The 19,589-nt window shown below is 40.7% G+C and overlaps 1 protein-coding gene across 2 annotated transcripts; it reads left to right on the top strand.

The window, feature by feature from the left end:
* Nucleotides 1-487: 487 nt before the first annotated feature.
* LOC139407333 (platelet-activating factor acetylhydrolase-like) lies at nt 488-19,536 on the top strand. 2 transcript variants are annotated; one of them, XM_071151036.1, is made up of 11 exons: nt 488-906; nt 1,402-1,529; nt 1,635-1,785; nt 1,965-2,058; nt 2,169-2,237; nt 7,487-7,661; nt 8,032-8,145; nt 14,291-14,382; nt 15,943-16,119; nt 17,738-17,886; nt 18,023-19,358. In XM_071151036.1, the coding sequence occupies exons 1-11, from the start codon at nt 837-839 to the stop codon at nt 18,112-18,114; spliced, it is 1,311 nt and encodes a 436-aa protein (XP_071007137.1). In that variant the 5' UTR covers nt 488-836; the 3' UTR covers nt 18,115-19,358. The 2 variants fall into 2 exon arrangements, with proteins under 2 accessions (XP_071007137.1, XP_071007138.1); XM_071151037.1 differs by having other exon boundaries at nt 537-906; nt 15,943-16,000; nt 18,023-19,536.
* The last annotated feature ends 53 nt before the right edge of the window (nt 19,537-19,589 follow it).

Genomic DNA, 19,589 nt, shown 5'->3' with positions numbered 1-19,589 from the left:
CCAACCATCAACGACAGAACAATGAGACCGATATTTCACCAGATGTATTAATGTGAAGCATCTGCTTGGTGTTTCCACTCACGACCAAATATGATAGTTAGAGGAAATCCAATGGCCTGCAGTGGGAGAAGATGGAACGAGATGGATTTTCGCCGACATTCTGCAAATGTTCTCATCGACTAAACATTTGATCTCAATACAGTTTTATGTTCCCAAAACTAGAATATATTACGAACAGAGTGGACTGGTTTTGTAGACGTTACCTTTTGCCAAATGTTTAACAAATTACGTTGTTTAGAACGAGTGCAAAGGCGAATTTAGTTTTTGCACACGCGCACTTTAGAGTAGACGTTCCCCAACAGAAATATGCAAATATAAAATTGTACGCGCCAATAGGATCTTGCTAGCTCGTGCTTGTCTCTGCCCACCTCCTTGCTTGGTTATGCCCACTATGACTCATTTGTTCCCGTTTAAAACGACCGGTTGTGGTGTATCTTGGTGTAGTGGTTTAGCTATACAAGCATCTTTGCTACTACAGCGGACAGAAGCCATGAAGACACGAGACCATGCTTTTTAAAGGCAGTCTGTAGCCAGCAAGTGCTAATGCTAAGCTAACCAGCTAGTAGCTACGTCAGTTGGTGCATCACTAGTCCCGATTTGTCTAACCCAACTCTTACTAAATGTGTGTCCACAGACAGTGAATGCACCTAGGAAGCCACTCCCGAATGACATACTTTTAAACAGGTTTCACCTGATAATGTTGACCTAGCTAGCTAGCAACCCACGAGCAACTGGTCCGTCTTTCAAACTAACTTTATCAGGCAACCTAGAGGTCGATGTACGCTAATGGTGGACTCATACAGTTATTAGCTAAGAAGATTTATCAGTGGTCAAGGACAGGATCAGGTATGGATACGTTACTGAATTGAATCGAACTAATTTGTCATTGGTAGTTGTTAGCTTTAAAAGGTAAACCATATTATAAAAACTAAATAGTTATAACTAGCATCACAAATCAACGTTTTAAACTTTTGGCATCTATCCATTCCTAGTTACTCATGATAGCTAACGTTAGTCAATTTCGTTCATACTTGCTAATGTTAATTCATTAATGTCATGATCTAGTTGGTTGTAACTAAATCAGTCTTAACGTCGTGGCTAGTTAGTTAATGATTTATGTCATGTTTTAACTGTCAGCTACATATACACATTGAGGATCCAAAGACATCTTGCTAGGTGCTGGCATTCATCACATAATTTGACTTCATGCTCCTTTATTGGGGAACTGTAGTCTCTCATGTAATATACGAAGAATGTTGAAATATACTTCCTACGCCGTATCTACCATCTAGATATGTGCTTATTCATGCTGACTCAACTGACATTCTAATGCGTTTACAGATCAAAGGTGCACATTGAGTCTCTTCGCAGCTATGGGAAACTCCTGTAGCAACAACCTGGGAATCCCACCAGCAAAAGGGCCTAATGCTGTGGGATGTTCAGATTTCATGATGGATCATACTGTAGAGGTAAACAGTGTTGTTATTTTTCTCATTTTCCTACTAGCTAGGAAAAAGTATCTTTCCCAAATACCAAACCAACTGGTAACAACCATTTAACCTGTCTGTCACCAGGGAACATTCTTTAGGTTATACTATCCATGTGTAGTGTCCGACAATGCTGAAAAACCAGACTGGATCCCATGTAAAGGATATTTCTATGGGCTTGCAGACTTCATGAAAATCAACAGAGGCCTGAGTGAAAAGATTTTCAATTACCTCTTTGGTAAATACTTTTATTCTATGGTACACATGACCATTTAGTTATTTTAGCTATAGTGATCCTGGAACATCGAACTCAGGTGGGCTAGATTTACAGTGTTGCATGTAGTATACAGTAGAGGTTATTCAATCACAAACTGTGCTTGAGTTGTTATAACATGTTGTTTCTGGTGTTTTATAAAGGATCTTTTAAGATACCTGCTGCCCTGAATGGCTCATATAAACAAAATGGGAAGTATCCAGTAGTCATCTTCTCTCATGGACTTGGAGCTTTCAGGTACAAACAGAAGTTTATTGTTCACCTTACATGTACATTCTCTATTATATGGACATTATATTATGTTATTATATGGACATGATCTTATGCCTCACCTCTTTTTCTCCCAGAACTTTATATTCAGCCATATGCACTGAACTGGCCTCACAAGGCTTCATAGTAGCATCAGTGGAACACAGGTACTCCACACTCTCTACACACACACTGTAAACAGTCTCTGTCCACTTCATTCATGAAAAGAGACTTTGAGAAGCGCTCCCTAATCTAATGGACAGAGGAAGGGATGAGATTCCAGTCGACAGTTAATGTTCTTAAGCTAACAATGGCATAGGACTCTCCATAAATACACAGACAGTCACCCTCGTATAGGCAGCAGGCGTGAGCGGCCTGCCTGTTTATCTCAGGGTAGGAGTGGTACAATGGTACAAACTAGGTCATCACATTTTTATCAGTATGGACTGCTGGTACTATATGGATAGCATAATGGCTGGTCTGTGGCCTAACCCTGTCTGTCATGGGGTTATGGCCCAAAGCCCACCACAGCCTATACAGGTTAAGCTTGCTGCTGTGGACTTCTGTGAATTTCAGCAGCACTGAACTGGCTATTGTGTTGTGTTGTGTTACACATTTGTGTTGTGTTAAAGATGCAGTTAAATATATTGTCACTCTTGCACCTAACAATGGAATGCAATGGAGCAGAATTGTCTGTTTTCTCTTTTCAAAACGGGTTCAATTTTATTTATTTTTTTACCTTACCACAGATCAGATATATTACACATGAACGAGAATCACTTGCCTCCAACCAAATTAATTCGAATTTTGAATAATTTTGAATAATTTAATCTTGAACATTTTTGACTTTCAAGTGAAACATCTCTATTTCAGTTAAGATTATTTATTTTTTGTTAATGTGCAGTTGTAAATCCAACAAATACACGCGTTAACACCAAACGTTTTATCAATCTCTAGGAATCTGGTTGGCTTGTCAGCCGTTTTATCAATCTGTAGGAATCTGGTTGGTTTGTCAGCCGTTTTATCAATCTGTAGGAATCTGATTGGATTGTCAGCCGTTTTATCAATCTGTAGGAATCTGATTGGCTTGTCAGCCGTTTTATCAATCTGTAGGAATCTGGTTGGTTTGTCAGCCGTTTTATCAATCTGTAGGAATCTGGTTGGTTTGTCAGCCGTTTTATCAATCTGTAGGAATCTGGTTGGTTTGTCAGCCGTTTTATCAATCTGTAGGAATCTGGTTGGCTTGTCAGCCGTTTTATCAATCTGTAGGAATCTGATTGGCTTGTCAGCCGTTTTATCAATCTGTAGGAATCTGGTTGGTTTGTCAGCCGTTTTATCAATCTGTAGGAATCTGATTGGCTTGTCAGCCAAACGAGTGAGTGTGATAATGGAAGTGTTAATGATATGTGTTAGGCCTAGATAGACAATCTCTGACTAATGTACAACATTACTGTTTATCTACACTTAATATGTCATATTATATGTATGTATTAATGCCATTTCTGTTTATTTACACTTAATATGTCAAATTATATGTATGTACAATACCAGTCAAAAGTTTGAACACACCTACTCATTCAAGGGTTTTTCCTTATTTTTACTATTTTCTACATTGTAGAATAATAGTGAAGACATCAAAACTTTGAAATAACACATATGGTATCATGTAGTAGTGTTCAACAAATCAAAATATATGTGATATGTATCCACCCTTTGCCTTGATGACAGCTTTGCACATGCTTGGGATTCTCCCAACCAGCTTCATGAGGTAGTCACCTGGAATGCATTTCAATTAACAGGTGTGCTTTGTTAAGAATTAAATAGTGGAATTTCTTTCCTTCTTAATGCGTTTGAGCCAATCAGTTGTTTTGTGACAAGGTAGGGTTGGTATACAGAAGAGAGCCCTATTTGGTAAAATACCAAGTCCATATTATGGCAAGAACAGCCCAAATAAGCAAAGAGAAACGACAGTCAATAATTACTCTAAGACATGAAGGTCGGTCAATACGGAACATTTCAAGAACTTTTCAAGTTTCTTCAAGTGCAGTCGCAAGAACCATCAAACGCTATGATGAAACTGGATCTCATGAGGACTGCCAAAGTAAAGGAAGACTCAGAGTTACCTCTGTTGCAGAGGATAAGTTCATTTTAGTTACCAGCCTCAGAAATCGCAGCCCAGATAAATGCTTCACAGAGTTCAAGTAATAGACACATCTCAACATCAACTGTTCAGAGGAGACTGCGTGAATCAGGCCTTTGTGGTCGAATTGCTGCAACAACAAAAAACACTAAAGGACACCAATAAGAAGAAGAGACCTGCTTGGGACAAGAAACACGAGTAATGGACGTTAGACCGGTGTAAATCTGTCCTTTGGTCTGATGAGTCCAAATGTGAGATTTTTGGTTCCAACCACCATGCCTTTTTGTAAGACGCAGAGAAGGTGAACGGATGATCTCTACATGTTTTGTTCCCACCGTGAAGCATGGAGGAGGTGTGATGTTTGGTGGTGCTTTGCTGGTGACACTGTGATTAATTTAGAATTCAAGGCACACTTAACCAGCATGGCTACCACAGCATTCTGCAGCGATATGCCATCCCATCTGGTTTGCGCTTAGTGCAACTATCATTTGTTTTTCAACAGGACAATGACCCAACACCTCCAGTCTGTGTAAGGGCTATTTGGCCAAGAAGAAGAGAAAGAGAGTGATGGAGTGCTGCAGGAAATGACCTGGCCTCAATAACCTGACCTCAACCCAATTGAGATGGTTTGGGATGAGTTGGACCGCAGAGTGAAGGAAAAGCAGCCAAGTGCATAACATATGTGGGAACTCCTTCAAGACTATTGGAAAAGCATTCCTCATCAAATCAAATTGTATTAGTCACATGCGCCGAATACAACAGGTTTAGACCTTACAGTGAAATGCTTACTTACGAGCCCCTAACCAACAATGCAGTAAAAAGTAACAAGTAATTAAGGAGCAGCAGTAAAATAGCAATAGCAAGACTATATACAGGGGGTACCAGTACAGAGTCAATGTGCGGGGGCACCGGTTAGTTGAGGTAATATGTACATGTCGGTAGAGTTATTAAAGTGACTATGCATAGATGATAACAACCATTTGGCCATTTGATTATTTGTTCAGCGTCTTATGGCTTGGGGGTAGAAGCTGTTTAGAAGCCTCTTGGACCTAGACTTGGCGCTTCAGTACAGCTTGCCTTGCGGTAGCAGAGAGAACAGTCTATGACTAGGGTGGCTTGTGTCTTTGGTTATTTTTAGGGCCTTCCTCTGACTCTGCCTGGTATAGAGGTCCTAGATGGCAGGAAGCGTGGCCCCAGTGATGTACTGGTCTGTACGCACTACCCCCCCTGAGGGGCCCCTGTGTTGAGGATCAACGTGGCGGATGTGTTGTTACCTACCCTTACCACCTGGGGGCGGCCCATCAGGAAGTCCAGGATCCAATTGCAGAGGCAGGTGTTTAGTCCCAGGGTCCTTAGCTTATTGATGAGCTTTGAGGGCACTATAGTGTTGAACACTGAGCTGTAGTCAATGAATAGCATTCTCACATAGGTGTTCCTTTTGTCCAGGTGGAAAAGGGCCATGTGGAGTGCAGTAGAGATTGCATCATCTGTGGATCTGTTTGGTCGGTATGCAAATTGGAGTTAGTATAGGGTTTCTGGGATGATGGTGTTGATGTGAGCCATGACCAGCCTTTCAAAGCACTTCATGGCTACAGATGTGAGTGCTACGGGTCGATAGTCATTTAGGCAGGTTACCTTAGTGTTCTTGGGCACAGGGACTATGGTGGTCTACTTAAAACATGTAGGTGTTACAGACTCGGACAGGGCGAGGTTGAAAGTGTCAGTGAAGACACTTGCCAGTTGGTCCGCGGATGCTCGCAGTACACGTCCTGGTAATCCGTCTGGCCTTGCGGCCTTGTGAATGTTGACCTGTTTAAAGGTCTTACTCACATCGCATGCGGAGAGCATGATTACATAGTCTTCCGGAACAGCTGGTGCTCTCATGCATGTTTTAGTATTATTTGCCTCGAAGCGAGCATAGAAGTGGTTTATCTCGTCTGGTAGGCTCGTGTCAATGGGCAGCTCTTGGCTGTGCTTCCCTTTTGTAGTCTGTAATGGTTTGCAAGCCCTGCCACATCCGACGAGTGTCAGTGTAGTACGATTTGATCTTAGTCCTGTATTGACGCTTTGCCTGTTTGATGGTTCGTCGGAGGGCATAGCAGGATTTCTTATAAGCTTCCGGGTTAGAGTCCCGCTCCTTGAAAGCGGCAGCTCTACCCTTTATCACAGTGCGGAAGTTGCCTGTAATCCATGGCTTCTGGTTGGGGTATGTACGTACGGTCACTGTGGGGACGACGTCATCGATGCACTTATTGATGAAGCCAATGACTGATGTGGTGTACTCCTCAATGCCATCGGAGGAACCCCGGAACATATTCCAGTCTGTGCTAGAAAAACAGTCCTGCATCGGCTTCATCTGACCACTTTTTTTATAGACCGAGTCACTGGTGCTTCCTGCTTTAACTTTTGCTTGTAAGCAGGAATCAGGAGCATAGAATTATGGTCAGATTTGCCAAATGGAGGGCGAGGGAGAGCTTTGAATGCATTTCTGTGTGTGGAGTAAAGGCGGTCCATAGTTTTTTTCCCCTCTGGTTGCACATTTAACATGCTGATAGAAATTTGGTAAGACGGATTTAAGTTTCCCTGCATTAAAGTCCCAGGCTACTAGGTGCGCCGCCTCTGAATTAGCATTTTCCTGTTCGCTTATAATGGAATACAGCTCATTCAGTGTGGTCTTAGTGCCAGCATCAGTCTGTGATGGTATGTAGACAGCTACGAAAAATACAGATGAAAACTTGGTAGGTAGATAGTGTGGTCTACAGCTTATCATGAGATACTCTACCTCAGGCAGCAAAACCTTGAGAATCCCTTAGCTATCGTGCATGAAGCTTTTTGAGAGAATGCCAAGAGCGTGCAAAGCTGTCATCAAGGCAAAGGGTGGCTAATTTGAAGAATCTCAAATATAAAATATATTTTAATTTGTTTCACTTTTTTGGTTACTACATGATTCCATATGTGTTATTTCATAGTTTTGACCTCTTCACTATTATTCTACAATGTAGAAAGTAGTACAAATAAAGAACAACCCTTGAATGAGTAGGTGTTTTAAAACTTTTTACTGGTACTGCATGTATGCCATTACTGTTTATTTTCACTTAATATGTAATATTATACATGTACTCAACGTTTTCTTATATCCTATTCATTAAAGCAGACTTGTGTACTTTTTAAAGAAAACACTTTTTTCAGATCTCTGTCAGCATTGTACAACAACCGAAAGGATATAATGTCAGTATTGGTGCCGCTGAACGATATCTATTTGGTGTTTTACTCTAGGGATGAATCTGCCTCTGCGACATACTTCTACCATCAAAAGCCTCAAGAGCCTGAGAAAGATGAGGCTTCGCCGCCTAAACCCAACCCCGAGGCCCCAGAGAACCTGGTAGAGGAATGGATGTACTACCGGTCTCTGAAACCAGGCGAGAGTGAATTCCCCCTTAGGAATAAACAGGTACACATTTGAATATGTCACATTCGGTGTAATCATGTGTAGACCCTTTTATCTGCTTGTCTGAGCCATTCCTCAGGAAAATACATTTGAGTAATACATTTGTTTTATGAATGTGATATCACTACTGCCATAACATGGAATATTGCATTTGTATTATATTTTTACATTTTACTCATTTAGAAGATGCTTTTATCCAGTGCATACATTTTTGTGCTTGTCCCCTGTGGGAATCAGACCCACAACCCTGGAGTTGCAAGCGCCATGCTCTACCAACTGAGCCACACTGGACATATTACCCCGCATTGCATTCTGTTAGGAAGACAATTTCATGTTTGAGAACTAAGCATGATATTGAACTGTCTATTTGTAGGTGAAACAGCGAGCTGACGAGTGCATAAAGGCTTTGCATACACTCATCCAAATCAACGCAGGAAAAAATATGGAGAACGTGCTTCAGACAGAGTTTGACTGGACGACTTTGGAGGTGAATATTTTATGTCTCAAATGAAACAATCAGTGACCAGCGGCTTTGAACCCTTTTGTGTTCTCTGCCGCTGGGAATGGCTAAATGAACTGATTTTAGACAATACTCCGCCTACTCACAACACTACGTGAACCCTTTTGTGTTCTCTGCCGCCGGGAATGGCTAAATGAACTGCTTTTAGACAATACTCCGCCTACTCACAACACCACGTGAACCCTTTTGTGTTCTCTGCCGCCGGGAATGGCTAAATGAACTGCTTTTAGACAATACTCCGCCTACTCACAACACCACGTGAACCCTTTTGTGTTCTCTGCCGCTGGGAATGGCTAAATGAACTGCTTTTAGACAATACTCCGCCTACTCACAACACCACGTGAACCCTTTTGTGTTCTCTGCCGCCGGGAATGGCTAAATGAACTGCTTTTAGACAATACTCCGCCTACTCACAACACCACGTGAACCCTTTATGTGGAGCAGGTGTTCCCAAACTGGGGTAATCGAAATGCCGTCGGGGGTACGCCAAATAAAAATGTGATTCACATTAAAAATATATATATATTTTCTATTTATATTTTCCAACGGGGCTATACATTTGGGTGAGTTTTTTTTCTGCCTGAGTATCCTCGTTTCACTGCCAAAAATAAAATTAAACCATCTAGTGTTCAACGAAATAACAACACAATGTCAAATACAGGTAGCCTAGTCAAATAATGAACATCCAATCATATTAACCGCGGGAATTCCACTAACGGTCCCTATGTAGCCAAATGTAGCTGTTGCTCATTCTGTTAGCTCGAAAACTGATAAATGGTTAAGAAAAGTAAGGCCCGTGTCCATAGAGACACATACCAGCTCTACTGGTAGTACTGCTACTACCAGCAGTACTACATCTGTACCTGTCGACGACACAAGTTGTTCTGCGTCCACGAGCACATCCAATGCTAGAATCTGTAATTTTACATTTGTTGTTAGCCTAGCTAGCATGGACACTGATAGTTGTGAATCTGATACAGCCGAAGAGCTACTGCCCCCTTACCTGGGAAAGCACCGAACAACAGACGGGGACGTTGGACCATCGAAGAGGTGCAAATATCATGAGAACTACATTGATTTGTGGTTCACTTATATTGGGAGAGGTGTCTTTCCTCAGCGACAGTGTGTTATATGTGCAAAAGTACTATCTCACAACTCAATGAAACCTTCACTCTTGCGCAGACATTTAAAACAAAACATGCCAATTTGAAAAATAAGCCATAGGAGTTTTTTGAGCGAGAATTAAGACGACTTTCGAGTAGTAAGACATGTATAAAAGCAACAGATACCATTAATAAGAAGGGGCTAGAAGCGTCTTATATGGTGAGCTACCGAGTGGCTAGGACAGGCAAGTCTCATACTATTGTGGAGAACTTAATTCTTCCTGCTACCACAAATATGGCTGGGACAATCCTGGGGGAAAAGGCCAAAAAACTATACAGACAATATCTTCATCAAACACAGTTTCACAACGCATCAGTGACATGGCAGGAGATGTTTTGAAACAATTACTGCTTCATATACAAGCCAGTGAATTATATGCGTTACAGCTAGATGAGTTAACAGACGTGGTGGGACTGGCACAGCTCCTGGTATATGTCTGTTACGTTTATGGGGGGTCAATTAAGGAAGACATCCATCCGTGCTTCTACACCTGCATTGCTTGCTGTTTGGGGTTTTAGGCTGGGTTTCTGTACAGCACTTTGAGATATCAGCTGATGTACGAAGGGCTATATAAATACATTTGATTTGATTTGATCCTCTTCTGGAAACCAGGACAACAGGAGATGGTATATTTTGAAGTACAGAACAGCTTTGTGACATCAAATGGACTTTGATGGTCAAGATGTGTTGGTATCTGTACTTATGGCGCAAAAGCCATGACATGGAGACATAGTGGAGTGGTAACACGCATGCAAGCAGTTGCTTCTGACGCCACTTGGATACACTGCAGCATCCACCTAGAAGCTCTTGCTGCCAAAGGAATGCCTCACAGCTTGAAATACGTTTTGGAGACTACAGTGAAAATGGTTAACTTTCTTAAAGCAAGGCCCCTGAACTCTCATGTATTTTCTGCACTATGCAATGATATGGGTCGCGACCATGTAACCCTTTTACAACCTACAGAAGTGACCTGGTTATCAAGGGGCAAAGTATTGACTTTTTTTTTTTTTTTAATTGAGAGACGAGCTTAGTTTTCTTGACTGACCATAATTTTCACTTGTCTGACTTCTTGCATGATGATGAGTTTCTCATACGACTGGTCTATCTGGTTGATGTTTTTTCTCGCCTGAATGATCTGAATCTAAGATTACAGGGACTCTCCACTATATTCAATGTGCAGGACAAAATTGAGGCTATGATTAAGAAGTTGGAGCTCTTCTCTGTCTGCATTAACAAGGACAACACACAGGTCTTTCCATTGTATGATTTTTTGTGTGGAAATGAACTCAAACTTATGGACAATGTCAAATGTGATATAGTGCAGCTCCTGAGTGAGTTGGGTGCGTAATTATGCAGGTACTTTCCCGAAATGGACGACACAAACAACTGGATTCTTTATCCCTTTCATGCCCTGCCTCCAGTCCACTTACCGATATCTGAACAAGAGAGCCTCATCGAAATTGCAACAAGCGGTTTTGTGAAAATGTAATTTAATCAGAAGCCACTGGCAGATTTTTGGATTGGGCTGCGCTCAAGAGTATCCTGTCTTGGCAAATCGCACTGTTAAGACACCAATGCCCTTTGCAACCACGTACCTATGTGAGAGTGGATTCTCGGCCCTCACTAGCATGAAAACTAAATACAGGCACAAACTGTGTGGAAAATGGTTTAAGACTGAGACTCTCTCCAATACAACCCATCATTGCAGATTTACATTTGAAGTTGGAAGTTTACCTACACTTACGTTGGAGTCATTAAAACTTGTTTTTCAACCACTCCACAAATTTCTTGTTAACAAACTATAGTTTTGTCAAGTACTTGTGCATGACACAAGTAATTTTTCCAACAATTGTTTACAGACAGATTATTTCACATATAATTCACTGTATCACAATTCCAGTGGTTCAGAAGTTTACATACACTAAGTTGACTGTGCCTTTAAACAGCTTGGACAATTCCAGAATATGATGCCATGGCTTTAGAAGCTTCTGATAGGCTAATGGACATCATTTGAGTCAATAGGAGGTGTACCTGTGGATGTCTTTCAAGGCCTAAAAAAATCAGCCAAGACCCCAGAAAAATTATTGTAGACCTCCACAAGTCTAGTTCATCCTTGGGAGCAATTTCCAAACGTCTGAAGGTACCACGTTCATCTGTGCAAACAATAGTACGCAAATATAAACACCATGGGACCACGCAGCCGTCATACCGCTCAGGAAGGAGACGCGTTCTGTCTCCTAGAGATGAACGTGCTTTGGTGCGAAAAGTGCAAATCAATACCAGAACAGCAGCAAAGGACCTTGTGAAGATGCTGGAGGAAACGGGTACAAAAGTATCTATATCCACAGTAAAACGAGTCCTACATCGACATAACTTCAAAGGCCGCTCAGCAAGGAAGAAGCCACTGCTCCAAAACCACCATAAAAAAGCCAGACTACGGTTTGCAACTGCACATGGGGACAACGATCATACTTTTTGGAGAAATGTCCTCTGGTCTGATGAAACAATAATAGAACTGTTTGGCCTTAATTACCATTGTTATGTTTGGAGGAAAAAGGGGGAGGCTTGCAAGCCGAAGAACACATCCCAACCGTGAAGCATGGGGTTGGCAACATCATGTTGTGGGGGTGCTTTGCTGCAGGAGGGACTGGTGCATTTCACAAAATAGATGGCTTCATGAGGGAGGAAAATGATGTGGATATATTGAAGCAACATCTCAAGACATCAGTCAGGAAGTTAAAGCTTGGTCGCAAATGGGTCTTCCAAATGGACAATGACCCCAAGCATACTTCCAAAGTTGTGACAAAAGGGCTCAACCTCTCTAGGGTATGTGGGACGCTAGCGTCCCACCTGGCCAACATCCAGTGAGATTGCAGAGCGCCAAATTCAAATACAGAAATAGTAATTATAAAAATTCAGAAAAGATACAACTATTTTACATAGGTTTAAAGATTAACTTCTTGTTAATCCAACCACGGTGTCAGATTTCAAAAACGCTTTACAGTGAAAGCATACCTTAACAATTATTTGAGAACAAAGCCCAGCAGACAAATCATTACAAACAGTAACCAGCCAAGTAGAAGAGTTACACAAGTCAGAAATAGAGATCAAATGAATCACTTACCTTTGATGATCTTCATATGTTTGTACTCAGAAGACATTCATTTATTCAATAAATGTTCCTTTTGTTCGATAAAGTCTCCCTTTATATCCGAAAACCTCTGTTTTGTTTGCGCGTTTTCTTCAGTAATCCACAGGCTCAAACGCAGTCACAACAGGCAGACAAAAAATCTAAATTGTATCCGTAAAGTTCATAGAAACATGTCAAACAATGTTTATATTCAATCCTCAGGTTGTTTTTAGCCTAAATAATCGATAATATTTCAACCGGACAATAACGTTGTCAATATAAAAGGTAAACAAGAAAGGCACTCTCTCGGTCGTGCGCATGAAAAAGCTCTGTGACACGGCAGGGTCCACTCATTCAGACTGCTCTTACTCCCTAATTTTTCAGAATACAAGCCTGAAACCATTTCTAAAGACTGTTGACATCTAGTGGAAGGCATAGGAACTGCAATTTGAGTTCTAAGTCAATGGATACTGTAATGGCATTGAATAGAAAACTACAAACAAATCCATTCAGGAAGTAGGATTTTTTTTCTCAGGTTTTTGCCTGCCAAATCAGTTCTGTTATACTCACAGACATTATTTTAACAGGTTTGGAAACTTTAGAGTGTTTTCTATCCAAATCTACTAATTATATGCATATCCTATCTTCTGGGCCTGAGTAGAAGGCAGTTTAATTTGGGCAATCTTTTCATCCAAAATTCCAAATGCTGCCCCCTACCCTAGAGAAGTTAAGGACTACAAAGTCAAGGTATTGGAGTGGCCATCACAAAGCCCTGACCTCAATCCTATAGAAGATTTGTGGGCAGAACTGAAAAGGCGTGTGCGAGCAAGGAGGCCTACAAACCTGACTCAGTTACACCAGCTCTGTCAGGAGGAATGGGACATAATTCACCCAACTTATTGTGGGAGGCTTGTGGAAGGATACCCGAAATGTTTGACTCTAGTTAAACAATTTAAAGGCAATACTATCAAATGCTCATTGAGTATATGTAAACTTCTGACCCACTGGGAATGTGATGAAAGAAATTAAAGCTGAAATAAATCATTCTCTCTACTATTATTCTGACATTTCACATTCTTAAAATAAAGTGGTGATCCTAACTGATCTAAGACAGGGAATTTTTACTCAGATTGAATGTCAGGAATTGTGAAAAACTGAGTTTAAATGTATTTGGTTAAGGTGTATGTAAACTTCTGACTTCAACTGTATGTGCATCCTTTCAAACACACCCTTCTCATTAACCTGTGGTGAGTTATTCACAATGTTTGTTGAACAAATAAAGTTTTATATGTAAGATGGCTAAATAAAGAGCAAAGTGATTGATTATTATTATTTGTGACCTGTTCCTATAAGAGCTCTTTATCACTTCCTATGAGCCGGGTTGTGACACAAACTCACACTCATTGTTATGTTTAATAAATGTATTGTATAGTGTGTGTATGTGGCAAGCTTACAATGATGGCAAAAACAACATTTGAGAGTGCGCTGACACTAGAGGGGGTACGAAGCTGGAGGTTGAATGTTTGAAGAGGTACGGGACTATAAAAAGTTTGGGAACCACTGATGTAGAGCAAACTAAAGAAACAAGGCCACCTGTTTTTAATTTGTTGAATGACAGTTTTGATAACTGTTTAGACATATTCCTCCACATTAGATAAAAAACAGGCCCTACAAGTTGTGCATGTTGGCTGAAAGTTCGATTGGTATTTGGTCATCTCGTGTTCAAACCTTTAGTACAATGACTTTTTCTGCTGTTTGAATCATATCTGGTGTTACTGGTAATGAATGACATCACCCTGTATCTTCCCTCTTCCCCAGAACTCTATGGACTTGTGCCGGATAGCGGTGATGGGCCATTCTTTTGGGGGAGCAACAGTGGTAGAAGCCCTCTGCAAAGACGTCAACTTCAAGTAAGAGTTACCCCTCTCAATTTCATCACATTCAAAGTCGCTTCAGTTTTCACATCTTCATAACATTTTCCTCTCTACTAAAGTCTAATCAATTTCATTAAATGGCACATTAAGATGATGGTTCAAAATGTTTCCTTGGAACATGGTGCTTGAATAAAATAAAATTGTATTTGTCACATGCGCAGAGTACATCAAGTGTAGACTTTACCGTGAAGAAGAAAAATTCAAATAGATAAAAGTAAATAGTAACGCAATAGAACACCAGAGTTGTGACTTTGATTCCCCCCCGGCCCCATATTTTATACTGAAAATAATACACACTACACAGTGTCGCTTTTTATAAAAATATCTACTAAATTAGTATTTCTTAAACCTCAATGTGATGTTGCAGACCAGTCCCCTGTCGTGGAAATTCAACACCTTGTCGTGGAAATTACCACCTGAAGTCAATCTTGAATGAGTCATTGTTTATTAACAGCAAGCTGGAGAGCTCACAGTCAAACTTAGATGCATAAAGTGCCGGTCTGAACTGAGCTCTGTCGGCGCAGTTCCGTTTGTTCTCTTATATACTGCTAACACAGTCAAGTTATATTTGCATGGTTCATAGGGTTGGTTCCTGCATGTGTCTGGTACTGTCTCCTATCTTAAACAACATATTCTGCCAGATGGTCCTAAGGAGGGGGAGATGTCACCTCTCATATCTTTACCAAGCATAGGCAGGAACCAAGGATTATTTATGACACGAAAAATAAGAACATTTTCAAGGATGTCTCTTCACACAATAACATTTTCCATCACATCCCTCAGATGGTTGTTGGCGTACATCAATGAAGTCTGTTTTTCTAGTGCTAGAGAAGTACCTAGCTCTCTCGCTAAATTAACCCAGTGGCGTAAAGTACTGTTGTAGAAATACTTTACAGTACTACTTAAGTAGTTTTTTGGGGTATCAGTACTTTACTTTACTATTTATATTTTTGACTACTTTTATTTCACGACATTCACTTCACTACACTCCTTACATTTTCCTTGACACATAAAAGTACTCGTTACATTCTGAATGCCTAGCAGGGCAGGAAAATGGTCCAATTCATGCACTTATCAAAATTATACCTGGTCAACCCTACTGCCTCTGATCTGGCGGACGCTCTAAACACAAATGCATCATTTGTAAATTATGTTTGAGTGTTGTTGTGCCCATTGCTATCCGTACATTTTTAAAACAAGAAAAGGGTGCCGTTTACTTTGCTTAATATAAGAAATTTGAAATTATTTATACTTTTACTTTTGATACTTAAGTATATTTAGAACCAAATACTTTTAGACTTTTACTTGAGTAACTTTCTATTAACGTGTCTATACTTTTTCCACCACTGAAATGACCATATTATACTATTGCAGCAACCTTAACATAACATCTAGAAACCTCGTCAAGAGGTTCAGATCTCTTGGCGTAACAGATAAGATGTTGGGTTGACAGTTGCTGGACCCAGGATCGAGTCCTGGTTGGGGCATCCCCCCGAACTCACAATATTATTTGTATATTTATGTTGATCTCCTCAGGTGTGGCATTGCCTTGGACGCATGGATGTTCCCCCTGGATGAAGAGATCTATGTCAGGGTAAAGCAGCCCATCTTCTTCATTAACTCTGAGAAGTTCCAGTGGGCCGGGAACATCAGTCGCATGAGGAAACTGGACTCCTCCTCCACCTCCATGCAGAGGAAAATGATCACCATCAAGTATGGAAAGAGTATACATTCACTGTTACTGAGATGACAATGTGAAAGACGATAGATTAGTAGATTTTGTTTCCACACCTATAGACTGATTGGTTGTTTAGCAAACCGATCCTTCCGCAACTATGGGGCAAAACAGACACAGTTGGCTTAAATTGTTGTAAGCTGTCTTTGGTCTCCAATGTTTATTGAAAACATAAATACATTTGCAGTCTCAAATACATTTTATAATTGTTGGTTAGCTAGCTAGTGAATTTTAGCCATTTAGCGCGGTGGTTCCCTTTTGATTAGCCATATCAGTCAAAACAAGAGGTGTCAAGAACAAGATGAAATGAGCCACTTTGTCATTCTTGCAAGTAATCTGGCTGTCCAGAATCAAAACAACCTCTCCCTCAACGTGATCAAGACAAGGGAGGTGATTGTGGACTACAGGAAAAGGAGGACCGAGCATGCCCCCATTCTCATTGACGGGGCTGTAGTGGAGCATGTTGAGAGCTAAGACAGTCGTGAAGAGGGCACGACAAAGCCTTTGTCTCCTAGGATCTTCAAAAGGTTCTACAGCGGCACCATTGAGATTATCTTGACTGGTTGCATCACTGCCTGGTATGGCAACCGCTCAGCCTTTCGACTGCAAGGTACTACAGAGGGTAGTACGTATGGCCCAGTACATCACTGGGGCCAAGCTTCCTGCCATCCAGGACCTCTATGTCAGGGGGTGTCAGAGGAAGGCCATAAAAATTGTCAGATTCCAGCCACCCTAGTCACAGACTGTTCTCTCTGCTACTGCACGGCAAGAGGTACCGGAGCGCCAAGTCTTGGTCCAAAAGGCTTCTTAACAGCTTCTACCCCCAAGCCATAAGACTCCTGAACAGCTAATCAAAGGGCTACTCAGACCCCTCTTTTACTCTGCTGCTACTCTGTTTATTATCTATGCATAGTCACTTTAACTCTACCTGCATGTACATATTACCTAAATTACCCAGTGCCCCCGCACATCGACTCTGTACCGGTACCCCCTGTATATAGTCTCGCTATTGTTATTTTACTGCTGCTCTTTAATTATTTTCTAATGAACACCTTTTTTCGTAACTTCTTAAAGCATTGTTGGTTAAGGGCTTGTAAGTAAGCATTTCAATGTAAGGTCTACACCTCTTGCATTCGGCGCATGTGACAAATCAAATGTGATTTGACTCCTGTCCCATGGAAGCACTCACATCGTTTTCGTGATGTTGTCGGCTCAGCCCTCTCTTTGGTCCAGTTGAGTAATGCAAGAGAACAAACAAGCACCCTTGCTGAATCTGCTTTCCTGCTGGCCTTTATAACTCGTGTCAGGCACTTACAATGCCACTTCCTGATTTTGAAACCAGTATGGGTGCAATAAATACCTCCGTTGTTTATTGCCTTCCAAGGAGGATCTTTTCACTTTTAAAATGGTTTCAGTTCACCATTCAAAGAACACAGTTGCCTCAATTGTTATGTGAGGGGCACATCATGACGTAAAAAATATATATTCTGTAGCTAACCGTTTCTCAGGGGGTTGGGTTAAGAATTGTTTTATTTATTTAATCTGAAAATGACAATGGACACTTGAGTAATCTTATATTCTCCTCTTCCCCCACAGGGGAACCGTTCACCAGAGCTTCCCAGACTTCACCTTCCTGACTGGCAACTGGATAGGGAAGATCCTGAAGCTGAAAGGAGAGATCGACCCTCAGGTCGGCATCGATCTCTGTAATAGAGCATCGCTAGCATTCCTGCAGAGACATCTAGGTAAGGATCTGTACAGAGTTAATTTGGTTCAACAGGTGCATCAGACATGTCCAAATGTCATTCTGTGTGCAGAAGCTTTTTTTCTTCGATTTTGTAAAACAGGAATGTGTCAAACGGGTTTGCCTTTGTTTTGCAGGTTTAGATAAAGACTTCAATCAATGGGACCATCTGATAGAGGGCAAGGACCACAACCTCATTCCAGGCACCAATGTTACTGAAATATCTTAGTTCAGTTCCATCTGCGCTATGGACCTCAGAGGGATGCATGGTTTCCAGCCAATTCCACTAACTCAAAGTGCCAATATTTATTGCACTGAGCCTTGAATGTAGTTTCAATCATGGATTTGTCAAATAGAGCAGTGATTTCTACTACAGTCAGTCTTCACCAGTACCAAATTATGATTGCTTGGAGAGGTATACTGTATCTCCAAGTAATGTCAAGCTAATCAAGTTTTACGGTTTTGTAGGAACACTGCACTCAACAGTATCTATGTACCTGAACTAATTATGGTTGTAGTGTATAACATTTTACACCTGTATGGGATATTAAGTCCATTTTGAAAAGGCAGGAGGAGTCTTTGGAAATATAATTCCAAGACTTCCAGTTTATGACCCCTAGATGGTTAATTTATGTATCTAGCATGATTGCACAGATTGAAGCAAAATACAACTTGAAAGGACGCAACAGAAATAGCAAATTGATGACAATAGTCACAAGGATGAAATGTTTGATTCCTTTGAACCAGCTCCATAAATGTGCCTTAATCTACCTGTGTCATATTCATTAGGCACTAAAACAACCTGAACACTCATTTCAGTTGTTTGGCACACAAATACAGCCTTGGATCACTCAAACGTTTCAATTCTGAAATACTTTCATTTCTACACTACTGTAATCCAATGCATCTGATTTGTATACAACTATAAATGATGGATACTGTGAGTCCTTGATCAATTATTCTGTGGGGAGAAATTAGCATAATGGCCTATGTGAAGATGAACCATCTCTAGTAATGTTCTGGAATGTCATCAAATAATGCAAACAGCATTGACACGACTGCTGAGGACATTGTAGTGGTGGTGTTGCAAGATTGTTTTTAATCATAGCTGCTGGTAGGACAAAGAACGACACGTGGAAGGAAGTGCAAGATGATGTATTGTGTAAACAAAACAAAACATTCAGAACACCACCTTTCTTTACAGGAACAACCATCTTGTGAAAGTGTCCAATAATTGAATTTGGAAATATATAGAACTTGGGCAAAATTACTCAAACTAAACACATCAATTGTGCAGTGTTCCATAAATACACTAGGCTGAAAGGAGTTCCATTTGGAATACATATTTCAAAGATTGTCAATTTTTCTAAACTTGGTATAGACAGTAATATACTACAAGGCAGGATTACGAGTTAGCTAACTAATAGGCATAGTCTAATTGATTCAGCCAACTAAAACATCTAAATTTCACTTTTATAATCAATAGCTATTTCTGGCTGCTTATCAAAGTTCTGGCTAACTCGATGAACATGCTTTATAGTATACCCTCTGGGGTATTTCTGATCTTGAGCCAAATGAGGTAAAGATGGATGCTTACAGCTAAATAAAGAAGCAACGCAAAAGACCAAATAAACTGGACACAGAATGCAAACAAAATGCCACTGAACAGATTGATTTAACATCCCAGATTACAACATGGAATAG

This window comes from Oncorhynchus clarkii, chromosome 4, assembly GCF_045791955.1.
Source record: "Oncorhynchus clarkii lewisi isolate Uvic-CL-2024 chromosome 4, UVic_Ocla_1.0, whole genome shotgun sequence".
NCBI lineage: Eukaryota > Metazoa > Chordata > Actinopteri > Salmoniformes > Salmonidae > Oncorhynchus > Oncorhynchus clarkii.
Note: the sequence above shows the minus strand (reverse complement) of the source record. Positions and strands in the feature narration are given on the sequence as shown.